The sequence below is a fragment of the Sinocyclocheilus rhinocerous genome, unplaced genomic scaffold, assembly GCF_001515625.1.
Source record: "Sinocyclocheilus rhinocerous isolate Xijiao unplaced genomic scaffold, SAMN03320098_v1.1 scaffold412, whole genome shotgun sequence".
Classification (NCBI taxonomy): Eukaryota; Metazoa; Chordata; class Actinopteri; order Cypriniformes; family Cyprinidae; genus Sinocyclocheilus; species Sinocyclocheilus rhinocerous.
The window spans coordinates 1,092,712-1,106,702 of record NW_015642498.1 but is presented as its reverse complement, the minus strand read 5'-3'; the positions used below and the strand labels follow the sequence as shown (position 1 = coordinate 1,106,702).

Below are 13,991 nucleotides of genomic sequence, written 5' to 3'. Positions count from 1 at the left end.
TGTTAATATCGTATATATCTAATTAATACTTGAAAAGCAACAAGGGAAGTATTTTACACAATTACTATTGTCTTTTATGTCTCTTTTCTCAGCCAATTTTCTCTTTTCTTAGTTTTCTTAGTTCTTATGTTGTTGTCACCTTTGCTCACCCCTAAAGTTCTGCTTTAAAACTAAAATAAAAAAGTCAAAAAGATGATGCAGATGTGATCCTGAGTCACATTTCCTCTCTAGACAGGTGATAGCACAAGGTAAATAAAAGACAAAACACCATCACGTCTAATGTCAAGAGTTATTATCTTGCTATGTATTGTGGCTTGATGCAGCATGAACGTTGACTGCCCTGCTTTCTGTTTGTCACTTGATTGTGTTTGTTTCTTTGGTCAACACTGCCTCTGTAAGGCCGAACAGTGACTGCACTCTACACCCTCTAGAGGCAGGATTATCCTCTGAAATGACTATAACAAACACTCTCTCACCTGTATCGAGTAGGCCGCTCCGGGGTCAGGGGTCATTGCCTCGTTCTGGACAGTGTTGTGCTGCGTAAGACTTTCTTCCATCTTCCTCTCCTTCTCTTCTCCATCGTCGTCATCAAGCTCATCCAAGCTCTGCAGAGAAATTTCAGGCTTGGTTAGTTTAGTTTGCTCAGATTGTTTGGGATTTGTGGATTAATTTCACATGACAAGAGTCTAATTGTGTTCTCTACACACACACACACACACACACACATACACATACAGAAACAGACACAGGAAGTGTGCTACCGAACAACCTCTGTGGTATGAGTCTAGGGGATTTTTGGGAAGTGGAATGTCCCAGTGCACACTGGGAACAGAACATTTTATATGTTTTAAAGCATACAACATTAAACACAGTCCAATAAACATGATAATTTGGAGAAAACCAACAGTTTGAGCCAATTATGAATGATAACGCCCACCGCCCTATCTGACAAAAGTGACAGAGAAACCGGTTGTCTGGCTGCATGTAAACCAGTCTTTCCTGTTCAGTAAGAAGCAGAGAGAGTGAAGGTGGAGTTCAGAACAGGGCTGGGAAGGTAAAAATAGCCTTACAAGGCTAAACTGGAATGTAATCATTTACACAAGCTTTCCGGCCAGCCGGTTTTATCAACACTTCCTGGGGACGGGCTAAACTCTAAACCCTCTCATAGACATCGGCATACGCAAATGAATGTATAAACTATGACTTCGACACACACGTTCCCCCTCCCCAGGGATCAGTAAACAAGCTCCACCAGCCCCCGCTGCACCATAAAAGAGGTCACTTCTGCACTCCGCTGCCCGTTAGCCAAAATCAGACATTCCCCTGCCTAATGACAATCATTTATGTCAATTAAGACAGCTTATAAACTTGAGGGCAAATTATTGTCACAACAGTAAATGACTATTAAGACACTTTCAAAGGAAGCCATTATTGTACAAATATACAGAGAGACACACGCTCGCACTAAGTGACCTTTTAAAAAACAATAAAAAAAAGCAAACAGACCTATTAACATTGAAAGTGTGTAAAGATAATCTGTTTAGAGGCTGGCTTGAAACTTCTATGCCAGTTTATGTAGTTTTATCATCAATTAGGAGGTGTGGAAAGGCACTCATTTAAAGGGGTCATATCAGGAGAAATAAAACAACAACGAACAATGTGCCCGATGATTACAAGATTACAAAAAGCCTATCTAGATATTTGCATACAGACATTACAGCAAACAATGTACTTTTTAATTCAGAAGTCAGAAAAAGGTAATTAAGATAAATACAAAAAAGTAAAAAATAAAAAAATCTAAATTATGTAATTTAAAATGAAGTTACATAAATATATTAAATACGGAAAAATATATAAATTAAAACATGAAAAGTATTGGAAAAATAAAGAAAAGACAGGTTAGATGATCAGTGAGGGAGATCTTCGTTTAAATAATAATAAATAAATAAAAAACTCCATCTGTGCTCATCTTCTGCTTTATTAGGAATGCATGTGCGGGTGGAAATTTTGTCTCTGGCCAGTGGCAAAAAAAAATTATGCACGATATATCATGTTAATACCCCTTTCCTGGAAGAGGGTATGTGCAACATGTCTGCCTCAAAACAGCTGCTGTTTGGCTGCTGTTTTTCAGCAGCCAAAGCTGAACTACCTGAAGCTTTATGCATATGGCATATTCCCTCAAATGTATCTTTTACATTCATAATGTCTCCACAAGAATTGATAAAAGCATAAGAGAATGTGCTTTACGTTCTTATAAAACATTTCTTTCTTAAATAAAATTGTTTATGTTTTATACTTAAAATATTTATTAATAAAAATATGATTAATCTTTGGAAAATATACATATTTAAAATGTACAATATCTTTCTTCTGGGAAAACTATCTAAAAATAATGATGACTCAATCTTGTGTATTTTATCTTGGCCGGAACACAGTATTGGCCATCCAGCATTCAGAAACGGAACTATTTTTATAACTTGCCTATTTATTTATTATTATTTAATCCATTTTTAATAATTAATTCATTTTGTTTTACACACGATGGTTCAGTTTTGGAATTCTCTCTAAAGTGTTTAACAGTAAAAGTGTGGGAACGGTGTACTGTGTGTTTTGATCGGTGTTGTATTCAGGCCAGTTATGCAGTAGATTAATGGAGAGTTGAGCTGAGGGGCTCTGGATGCTCTTCCCTCCTGATGTCCTCGGCAGACTGGATTTAATGACTGTGGATTAATCAAGTACTGCATGCCCTGGCTGCACAGGTTCATTAGGATGATGTATTACACCCATGGAAGGTGAAAAGTGTGTGTGCGAGTGTGTGCGTGATGCAGTCAACTGTCCTTTAATCATCACAAACCCACAGTCTCCTGGAGTGACTTAATGACTTAACCCAGAATCCCAAGATTATTCCGGGCACAGCTAAAAGCCATTTTATTTCATAAGCACACACATTAGAATCAAATTTGGAGGGCTGTGGAGACACTTTTAACACTTTTCATGTGTCAAACAAAGTATTAATATTTCCTTCCACATTAATACAATGCAAACAGATATGTGTTAGAATCAAATTTGGAGGGCTGTGGAGACACTTTTAACACTTTTCATGTGTCAAACACAGTATTAATATTTCCTTCCACATTAATACAATGCAAACAGCCCCACCGACAATTCCGGCCGGTACGAGACTCGAACCCGCAACCTTTGGGTTACGAGCCCGAATCTCTAACCATTAGGCCACGACTTCCCCTATATGTGACGTGATATTGGTATTTCCTTGATAGCTGCTATGACTATATTCCAACCTGAGCTGCCGCACTATGAACTCTTCATTTTGACTCACAGCTGATTGCAATACAGCTAAGCTAACAATGCAATAGTCTAATAAACATAAAAATGTAATATTGTTAAATACTGTAAAAGGCTTTTTTCTGTTAAATTTTTATTTTTTTTTTAAATAAGCCATTGGCCCAGTTTTCAGTGTCACATGATCCTTCAGAAATCATTCTAACATGATGATTTGGTGCTCAAAAAACTTTATTATCAATGTTGAAATGTTGCTTTTCAGGATTCTTTGATGAATAAGTTGCATTTATTTGAAATAAATTAAATCTTTTGTAACATTCTAAATGTTTTTACTGTCACTTTTGATCAGTTTAATACTTGCTGGGGAAAAAAAGTATTAATTTCTTATAAAAGATTACATAAACATTTTAGGCATGCCTACAATGTCTTAAAATGCTGCCTACTGAGGCAGAAAGAGCCACCTGCAAATGTTGTGCAAGTATTTGAATGAGATTTATGATGGCAGCCTTGCCTATCTCTATCCTTCACTGGACAAGAGATTAACCTCACTTGGTGAACACATATTTACGGCTTAGCTACCTTGAGTGCTCAAAATTTTGTACGCACACACAACCGGCTGGGCAGTATCGGAGGAAGGCATTCTCTGGTTATTAAATTTAATCAGAAACCATTTTCTGACAGCCCAGTGGTCATGGTCAGCTCAGCTCTCCATATTTTTACCTTTATACACACAAAAACATGTCATTGCCTGTTTTCTGTTCCCCAAAGAAATGAATCGTATTTTTTAATTTCATTTCAAAACAGAGAAAGGGGTGAAGATTTAGACTGGGGACTTTTGCTAGTTTGCAGTGCACTATATAGGGGAGACTTTAACACATTAATTCAGGCTGCTCCCAAAAGCTGAAAAATGCTGCCACCGCAGGGAGGATATGGATGTAGGAAGGCAACAATGTCACATCCTGTCTACCGAGATACCTTCATCAGATTGTTTTTGAAGGCAGCACAGATGCATCTTCCACTGCCTATGAATCCCACTATTCTGCGCATGCAATTCTGTGAGAGTTGAGATGAAGGTCAATGGAGTCTGAAAGTTGCACCTGTCAGTCAGTTTGTGTATAATTGTAAGTTTTTTGCCCATTTTTTACTTTTCCCTTAATCTCAAGCAAGAAATTAATATGGTGAATAAATATCTGCTTGGTTACCACAAAAGCTCTCTCTCTTTTGTTGTACATTATTAGACTGTTATGCTGTTAGAGGAATCCTGGCCAAAATCAGTTTTGTTGCTGCCAGATAAGTTTGTTTATACAGCAAAAAGGCAACTAAATGCAGCCTATGTGTGCGAGATAAACATATTTAAATTACATTGAACTCTTTCCCCACCATTGATGGAATTTTCCATCATTTATGAGACAACACTTTCCCGCCACTGACAGAATTTTCCGGCTTTCTGTGTTTTCACTGGTGCACGGCAGGAGGCATGATCATCAAACATTAATCATTACATAAATCAAAACTGCCTAAGGTTACAGAATGAAATGGCAATTCAGGAAGTGTTTTAGGACCGTGTAAGCTTTGGGGGTGTTGATGGAAGTGATCAACTCCATCTATGTTTTGATCATCGATCTGAATCTGATCCGGACATAGTCTTTGACAAAAACGTGAGGTCAATGGAGTCTGAAAGTTGCACCTGTCAGTCAGTTTGTGTATAATTGTAAGTTTTTTGCCCATTTTTTACTTTTCCCTTAATCTCAAGCAAGAAATTAAAATGGTGAATAAATATCTGCTTGGTTACCACAAAAGCTCTCTCTCTTTTGTTGTACATTATTAGACTGTTATGCTGTTAGAGGAATCCTGGCCAAAATCAGTTTTGTTGCTGCCAGATAAGTTTGTTTATACAGCAAAAAGGCAACTAAATGCAGCCTATGTGTGCGAGATAAACATATTTAAATTACATTGAACTCTTTCCCCACCATTGATGGAATTTTCCATCATTTATGAGACAACACTTTCCCGCCACTGACAGAATTTTCCGGCTTTCTGTGTTTTCACTGGTGCACGGCAGGAGGCATGATCATCAAACATTAATCATTACATAAATCAAAACTGCCTAAGGTTACAGAATGAAATGGCAATTCAGGAAGTGTTTTAGGACCGTGTAAGCTTTGGGGGTGTTGATGGAAGTGATCAACTCCATCTATGTTTTGATCATCGATCTGAATCTGATCCGGACATAGTCTTTGACAAAAACGTGATTTTCTCTTTTTTTTTTTTTTTATGAAACCTACCCATACTTAAGTGTTGATGAAACAGAATGCAAGAAGCTAGAATAAAAAATTTGGTTTTGTTTTTGTTTGTTTGTTTATAAGCAGAGGCTCTGTTCTTTCTTTTGACATATTCAGATATTCATACGACAAAATGTTTATTTTCTGGGAGCCATAAACATTTTGTGAAAATGATCAAAAATACTGGCAGTGGCTGACAACTAAATAAAAAATTAAAAAAACACTGGTGAGCAAAGAATTAAAGTAATACACTTAGAAAATGGGGACATACTTTGAAGAAAAATTCAGGAAACTATTTATTCTCTGTAATTGCTAGTAAATTGAAATAAGTGTGGTTCATTCAATAATAAAGATTCTGTCATCATTTGTTCTCATGTTGTTCCAAACCCTCTCTTTTTGGCCTGTTCCTCACACAAATGTATTTGAACGGCTTCAGAGAAGAAAAAAACCTGACAAGCCATATGGACTTTTCTGGTCGCTTTATCATCCTTTTGGGCGATTTACAGTGCCCAACTGCCTTATTAATGACACACAAACAGAACAAATCGTACACAAACACTTCACACATATATTTTTGCATTAAATTCAATTGGACAATTAATGTATTAACTGATTTATGAATGATTTACATAGAAATCGCTGGTTTCGTCATTGAATTTCAAAAAGAGCAGCGCAAACATACTAACTGAAGTCACACAGAGTCATACTGGCAGAACTATTCCTTTAAGGTTCTCAGAGTGAACCATGTCTATTAGAGGTAGTTTGGTTAGGATATTTTAAAAGCTGCCGAAGTCCTCGTACTCCATCAGTTTCTGCAAAGACATTTGTTTTAAAAAAGTCACCACAAAGACAAACCTTGACCTCATGACTTGTGTGTGGCCAAACCACAGTATATTCTCAGAGAGAGTAAGCACTGTCTATCTACAAATCCCCAACAGCGATTCAAGCATGCATAACCCAGACCTACATTTGAGCAGGATCGACTCCATCAGTCAGACATAAAAATAATGAAAACAACAGGAGAAGGACAAAGTCAGGACATCAGACTTAATCCACTGCTTGAGCCGTGCCAGGTCTGAGAGAGCCGGCGGGCTGTTTTGAAACGTTCCAAGAGAGTTGCTTTTAGTGTAACCACGATGGTCCGCAGGGTGTGTTATGAGGTTTTGAAGGAATGTTTGTGAGAGCTTAGAAAGCATTCACAGCTTTGCACCGTCTCTCCTAAAATGGTAGCCTTCTTTCTGAAACAACATACTTCCAGCAAACCACCGAAGCCTTTCCTGGTTGGTCTATAAATCTTGTGTCTGAGAGGATTGTGTGCAGATCTGCAGCCTGTAAAGTTATTTCCGAATTCAGCTCGGTCCAGCCACCTCTACGTTTACTATATGTCGTTAAATCACACATCCATTTCGTGTACAGTTCCAGTATGTTAGATCTATGAACATTAATTAATTAAACCATGAATTTTACCAAAAAAGTTGTTTCAAACCTGTATGATTCTTTTATGTCCATTCCATGAAAATCAAAGGGGGTTCCAAGTGTTGTTTTTGATCCCATTAAATTCAAAACATATATCAAAATATCTTCTTTTATGTTCCAAAGAAGAAAGTCAGTCATAAAGGTTTAGATCAATGAGGAGCATATGACAACAATTTAAATTCTTGGGTGAATTAACCCTTTAAATGATTAAGGAAAAAATTGGTAGATACAGGTGGCATCTCATGATCAGGACTTCCAAATACTGTATTAAAATGGTTATTTTTCCACTAAAATATACCATTTGCAGTCTGTTGACTATAGAAAGCTCTGACAGAGCAGTTGATATATAGGAATATTTTTTGCCATAAAAGTAGTGGTGATTTATTTCAAAAGTATTGTTGTTATTATTAGTCTTATAAACTGAGCATTCATCTAGGTGATATTGGCTGCATAAAAACAAACAAAAATCATTATCTCAAGGTTACAATTCTCTCTGCTGCCCGTGTGGTTGGTCAAAGATTGGGCATTTTACTCAACAGCCATCCACAGACTGATGCAATTATTTGAAAGTCTGAACTGAATTTCAAGACTCTAGCTGCAGAACTTTGCATGGCTGTGGTAGGCTAAATTCTACTGAAGTCACTCAAAAGCAGACAATAAATAATCTGATTTTATCACTATGACTCTACTTTTTAATGAAAAACATCCAGCATGTCAAACTCACAGCAGAAACGTCCCATCATTCGTACAATCTGATTCAGAGCACGGAGTGACTCACACAAAAGGTTATTTTTAAGTTTCATTTGCTTTATAAACACAATACTTTCTTTAAGGATTAGTTCATCCAAAAATGATCCTGCTATAGGAAAACAAAGAGCTGCTCTTTTGCACAAAATGATAGCCAATGGTGACCACCATGTCCCTGGTCCCTATCCACTTTTATTATACGGAAAACAGCAGCTTAAGGCCCAATCCCAATTCTATTTTATACCCCTTCCCCTCCACCTACCCCTTGTCCCTTGAAACAGAGTGTCAAGGGGTAGGGGTGAAAATATTCCCCTAAAATGCTAAAAATGCTTACATTTATGGGTCTTTTTGTTTACCCGGGCAGCCATGTAGCCACTGTATGCTGAGATAATTATCATACCCCTTCGTTTGAAGTGTGATCCTGAAAAATCTTCGTTTGAAGGGCTGTCTGGCCCTTCCCCTTACCCCTACCCCTCCAACCAAAAGAGAATTGAGACACCCCTACCCCTTCACGTGAACGCGCGAAACGGAGGGAAAAGGGGAAGGGCTAAGGGGTAGAATTGGGATTGGGCCTAAGTCAATGATGACTTTAATTCTGGTCTTTAACATCTTTTTAACATCGGCACTCTGATATTGACCTCTTATATTCTTCGTGACTCTACAGAGACGATTGACAAGTCAGAAAACCGCTTTGCAGCACCCAATAAAAATAGTGCAAAATATTATGAATGCATGAAATTTGCTGATCACAAGCTCCACTCTGTAATTTTCCAGTCATATGGAGAACTGGCTAATTACATGCCTCCATTTCCTCATGCCTAATGGCTGCTTGATGTTTTGCTATATTTGTCACGTAGAAGATGCGCATTATATGGGTGAAGAAACAACCAGGGCTCTGAAGTGAACTTGAGACAAGTAGCAGAATATTCAATAGTGACTGTTTCGAATGGCCACGGTGGGCTAAGAACCACTGTGACAAAGCGTTTACAACTACATATCACATTTGTTTATGACCAAGGATAAACAGATGCTTGAACAAACACAGCCTAAATGCTTGGTATTATGAAGTAGGAGTCTTCACGACCACAGGAAGCCATAAATATCATTGCAAATTCCCTACAGCATCCTTCTACAGGTTTAAGGGTTATAGTCAAGCAGAGTTCATTCTTAATCAGCCGGTTCCTCGTTCCTCCTCGAGGACTAAAAGAGGGCATTTGGTGTTAAATAACCCTTGAAGGGGCTACTGACCAGATGAGGCTGGTTATCCCTCACTGTTTATCCAGACACGAGTTCTTCTGCTGCATTGGTAAACACAGTGAGACTGCTTCCCATTATCGACTTCACTGTTTATTCTCGCCTATATTTGACTAGGGAGTTGAGTGTTCAGTCACTACAAACAGAATAGTGGCGTCAACAGCGTTCAGTCACCCAAATATGTGACTTAAAGCAGTATGAGAGACCCCCTCAAAAGCTAGGACACTTTTTTGTAGTTTACGGACCTCTAATTCACCAAAAAGAAAACATAACGGTTTAATTCTTGAACAATGGATAGTTTTAAAGCAAAATACATCCGACCTCTTTTTCATACCTCAAATCAATATCAAAATTCAACTAGATTAACTGAAGCCAAGGTGGGATGGTGCTAAAGACAACCCGATTTCATGAGAAAATGTAACAATTTTATGAGGTGGCAATTTTGTATGAGTTCAGACAATTTGACCTGTACAAGAATGTATTATTTTTAGAAAAAAGTAAACAAGAAGGTCCACCCCAAACCCTACCACTAAACCTAACCATTCAGTGGGGATTGTATGAAAGCATACTAATTCGTATGAATTAGAAGAATCGACGCCGATAGCCTCGTGGACAGTTTATCGTGGGCATGCTGCAGTTGTGCTTCGAGTGTCCCAAGTTCAAATCCCTGCCTCGTGGACCTTTCCTGATCCCGTCCCCTGTCTCCCACTCAATTTCTTCATATCTCCACTGTCCTTTCAAGAAAAACGCAAAAAAAGACGCCATAAAATTTGTATGAATTAGCCACAAATTTGTCAACATGTAAAACAGTTAAAAATTGCAATGACAGTGTGTTGATAGGGGTTTTACAATAGGGTTGTGCCGATAGACGATAGTATCATGTATCAATGATAGTCAGAGATATTGCCTGTGGCTGATGCCTCTGACGATAGCAAGACAATTATTATTATTATTATCATCAGGCTAGTAATACTATCTAATCAATATTAGGGCTTACTTGTTCCTTCACAGATTATAGTGTTTTTAAAGTGCATATACTCGCGTTAGACTGAAGTCAGTTATGATGTTCTTTGGTAATGTCAATGTTCTTTGATTGTTTTCTGTAGCTGCTTTTTGAATGACTGAGGAAATGCAAGTATTATAATTAGTAACTTACAATGTTTCTATTAAAGTGTTACCATGTTAAATACAAATTCAGTAATATTAAAAACATTAGGCTTCTTTTAGCCTTACACTGGAGTTGGTTCAATTTCTGGCAATAAAACCAAGTAAATAAATAATTAAATGCATTTGCAAAATAATATTGTGTATCGGCGATCTCACAGGCTGACGATAGGACGATATGACAATTAAGCATATTGCCCAACACTATTTTACTATAATCTTTTATTTTACCACTATCAGCATAATGACCTGTTCACTCCAAGAACAAAAGATAACTATACTGGCGTCTACACCAACACCCTGCAGTTTAGTCGCCTGCCGCTTCAAATGCTCGCACTCTTTAAAGTGAGGCGGATTCTGATTGGCTGTCAATATTTTATCTATCATCGACTGAAAAAAAATAATTCTGAAATCTTTCCAACGATATAGTAATCATCCTTGAAAGGGGATTGAGAGTGTAGAATATGAACAAACAAACATGAATGCTAATCATGGACAAGCTGTGCAGGGTTTAGGCCCCGATCAGACAGAATGCGTTTTTTGCAGTGAGAAGCGCCTTTTTTGAATTGTTTTCTGTTGGCAGTGAGCGTTTTGCGCGCTGTTTATGCGCCCCCAGCCGCCTCGCGTTTTTGGAGGAGCGCTCTTAGCTCCTGAAGTTGAAAAAAAAGCAACTCTGAGTGGAAAAGCGCCCGACGTCATTCGTGTTTTTTTCCATTGTCCAATCGAATGAATGGAGAGGCGGGCCTTACGTTGTGGTGACGAAAGTTTACCGTTGCTTAGAAAGGCTGGAAACTGCAATGATGGAGGAGAAACTTTTGGTGTCTGTCGCGGGTTACCCGAAGCTGTATTTTTTAAGGTTTCTGCTAATATGACAGTTTACTTAACGGCAAAAACCAAAGATTTTAGAGCGCTCGCGCTATAATCCTTTGATTAGACTGACAGGACAGCTGATTTGGTGGTTGCCCAGCAACATAAAAAAACGCAGCGCACTGCTCTTTTTTTTTTTTAAAGTCACCAAAAAAGGCAGTGTGGTGCGCCTTGCGTTTTCAGACCAAAAAAACGCGTTCGGTGTGATCGGAGCCTTATGCTAGCAGCAGGAAGCACAACTGCTGTTTAGTCAATCACAAAGATCTATTATCTTCTTTTAACCACTTAGATGGCAAACACTGCTTTGTCACTGTGCTATGGTTTCAAGCTCTTCATTTGTGGTTCTTTAGTTCTGAGCAGGCATGCTCTTCAGGTTTTCAGTAGCTGCCAGTAGTTCTGCTTTACACTGAGCACAGCGGCATGTTCTTCCTCCATAAGCACACACTTCAGTCATGCTCAAGAGACCAGACCGCGCTGCGGCGAGAGGGCAGAGTGCACGCTAGCAGTGAGTCATCTACCCCCCTCTTGTCCTCTACATTCTTTCACTTATTTTCCCTCCCCTCCCTTTTTTGGAAATCTTTTCCTATTTCTTCACTTGGTTTGTTCTTTTTTTGAGTCTAATGAGCCTGACACTCAGCAGGTTTAGAGAACTGCTGACTCATTGTCCAACGGTGACCTGGTAAGTGGGAGCCCATATAGCAATAGGACGGTGAACATGTAACACTATGATTTAATGGGCTACTGAGAGCTGGAAGAGCTTCCTCTGTAAAGCAACTAAGCACTCCTCTCTCTTTGTATTTATGTGGGTTTCATATGGTTTTGAAAAACTTTGATACAATTTTAAATAAAAGTTTTTTTTTTTGTTTCTTTTTGTTTTTAAAGACCTTAAAAATGTCATGTGGTGTAACCAAATAGACCGTCTATACATCTTGAATACATACAGTACATGAGTGTTCAGTAATCCTAATCCTTAATAATAAAAAAAAAAAGTTTTATCTATTTTTGGCACTGACCTTGACACAGTAATAAAGATCTATAGGGATTCTCTATAATTAGTTTTATTTTACTGCACATTTCTGCATTGTAATTGCAAAAATAAATGCCTGAAAGAATGTTACAAGTAAGTTTATTTATAATTATATATTTATAAATCCATATATTATAAATAGATTTTTATGACCCTACCAAGAAATACACTATTGTTCAAAATTATAAAGTTGGTAAGATTTTTTTTACATTTTTAAATGTCTCTTATCTTCACCAAGGCTGCATTTATTTGATCAAATTACAGTAAAACAGTAATACTGTGAAATATTATTCTACTATAAACTGTGTCCTGTTTTAACATATGGATTTTAATATAAATTCCTTTGATGGCAAAGCCAAATTTTTAGTAGTCATTTCCTCCACTCTTCATTGTCACATGATCCTTCAGAAATCATTGTAAAGCCCCATTCACACCAAGGACAATAACTATAAAGATAACTATATTAGCATCCACACTAGCGAATTATATTGTCTGTTTATTCTCAGCGCACGCTCGTCTGCCGCTTTAAAAATTTCGAGCTCATTATAGCAGGATTGATTCTGATTGGGTGTCAATGTTTTTATCGTTCATCAGCTGGAAAAAATCGTTCTGAAAGTGATTCCAACGATATCGTTTCTCTGTGTCTTTATCGTTATAGCTGTGGTGTGGACTATTTTTTTATATTGACAACGATTTTTTAGAACTATATCTTTATCGTTATCTTTATAGTTATCGTCCTTGGTGTGAACAGTCCTTAATATGCTGATTTGGTGCTCAAGAAGCATTTTTTTACTATCATGATAAAAATATTAAATATTAATATTAATAATAAAACCTTTTTTTCTTTTTTTTTGAAAACTGATTCTTTGATTAAATAAAGTTCATAAGAACAGCATTTATTAGCAATAGAAACCTTTTGTATCATCATATATGTACAGTCACATTTGATCAATTAAATGCATAATTGCAGAAAAAAGTATTTTTTGATTATTAACAATTATTATGTATTAATTATTTGAAACATTTGAACGGTAGTGCCCAAAGCTCATTTAAATTTGTTTTAAGTCAAAGTCCCTTACAAGCCTGTCTAAAACCTTCTTAGCAGGTACCTTCATACACAAAACACTGCCCACTTAGTCACTGACTGACTGCCCAGCAAGGCAGCAAGTTTTTAGACACTTCCTAAATGGGATCTAATGACAACCTGACCCACCTGCTAAATGCACATCAAGCTACACAATAACACTGATGGCAAACACAAGTGTGTCTCATTTAGCCTGCCGAGTTGCTTGCTGTGTTCTTGGTCTTGACTTTACCGCTCTCCCGAAATCCAGAGAAAATCCCAACCCATCAAGCAGAACAGTAGGTCATTGTGGCAGTAGTGGCTCCCGATGACAAATTCCCAACAATGAGGTAGAGATGTCTTGGCAGGGACACCCAAGCCAGTAAAACCTCACGATGAAGAGAAAACCATCTGTTCACGCTTTCTTTGATTGGGTTTATCTCACCGAAATAGCCATCCATTCCCGAAGCCAATCGCATTCAGGCCTGGTTCCTTTGTGAAGCGCTCGCAGGTTTCTTGGCCTCTGGTGCTGGGTTTCTTGGTTGTGGAAAGCGAGTGTATTCAGAGAAGCTCAGCGCTGGGACTATTCGGGTTTCATAGAGCTATCAAAAGAGTCACAGAAACCCTGCGATGCTGCGGTCGGTTACTGCGTGAGAATGAATGGATACCTCGCACTGCGAGCAGCCGTAATGTTGAGTTAGAGTGTCCGGCTTTCAGCCTTACAATGCCCATTTTACCACTACATAACTCACATCTGACACCAAAAAATGCTGCACATATACTACACACTCATGCTTACAAAGGATTCATG

General features: G+C 37.9%; 1 protein-coding gene across 4 annotated transcripts in view; it reads right to left on the bottom strand.

Annotated features, from left to right (window-relative positions):
- LOC107755907 (PRKC apoptosis WT1 regulator protein-like) overlaps positions 1–13,991 on the bottom strand; it is a 62,604-nt gene that overhangs the window by 18,129 nt on the left and 30,484 nt on the right. For all 4 annotated transcript variants that reach the window (XM_016572865.1, XM_016572863.1, XM_016572862.1 and 1 more), the window contains one exon: positions 477–605. In XM_016572865.1, coding sequence (XP_016428351.1) covers positions 477–605 — 129 coding nt within the window. The remainder of the gene's footprint in view (positions 1–476; positions 606–13,991) is intronic.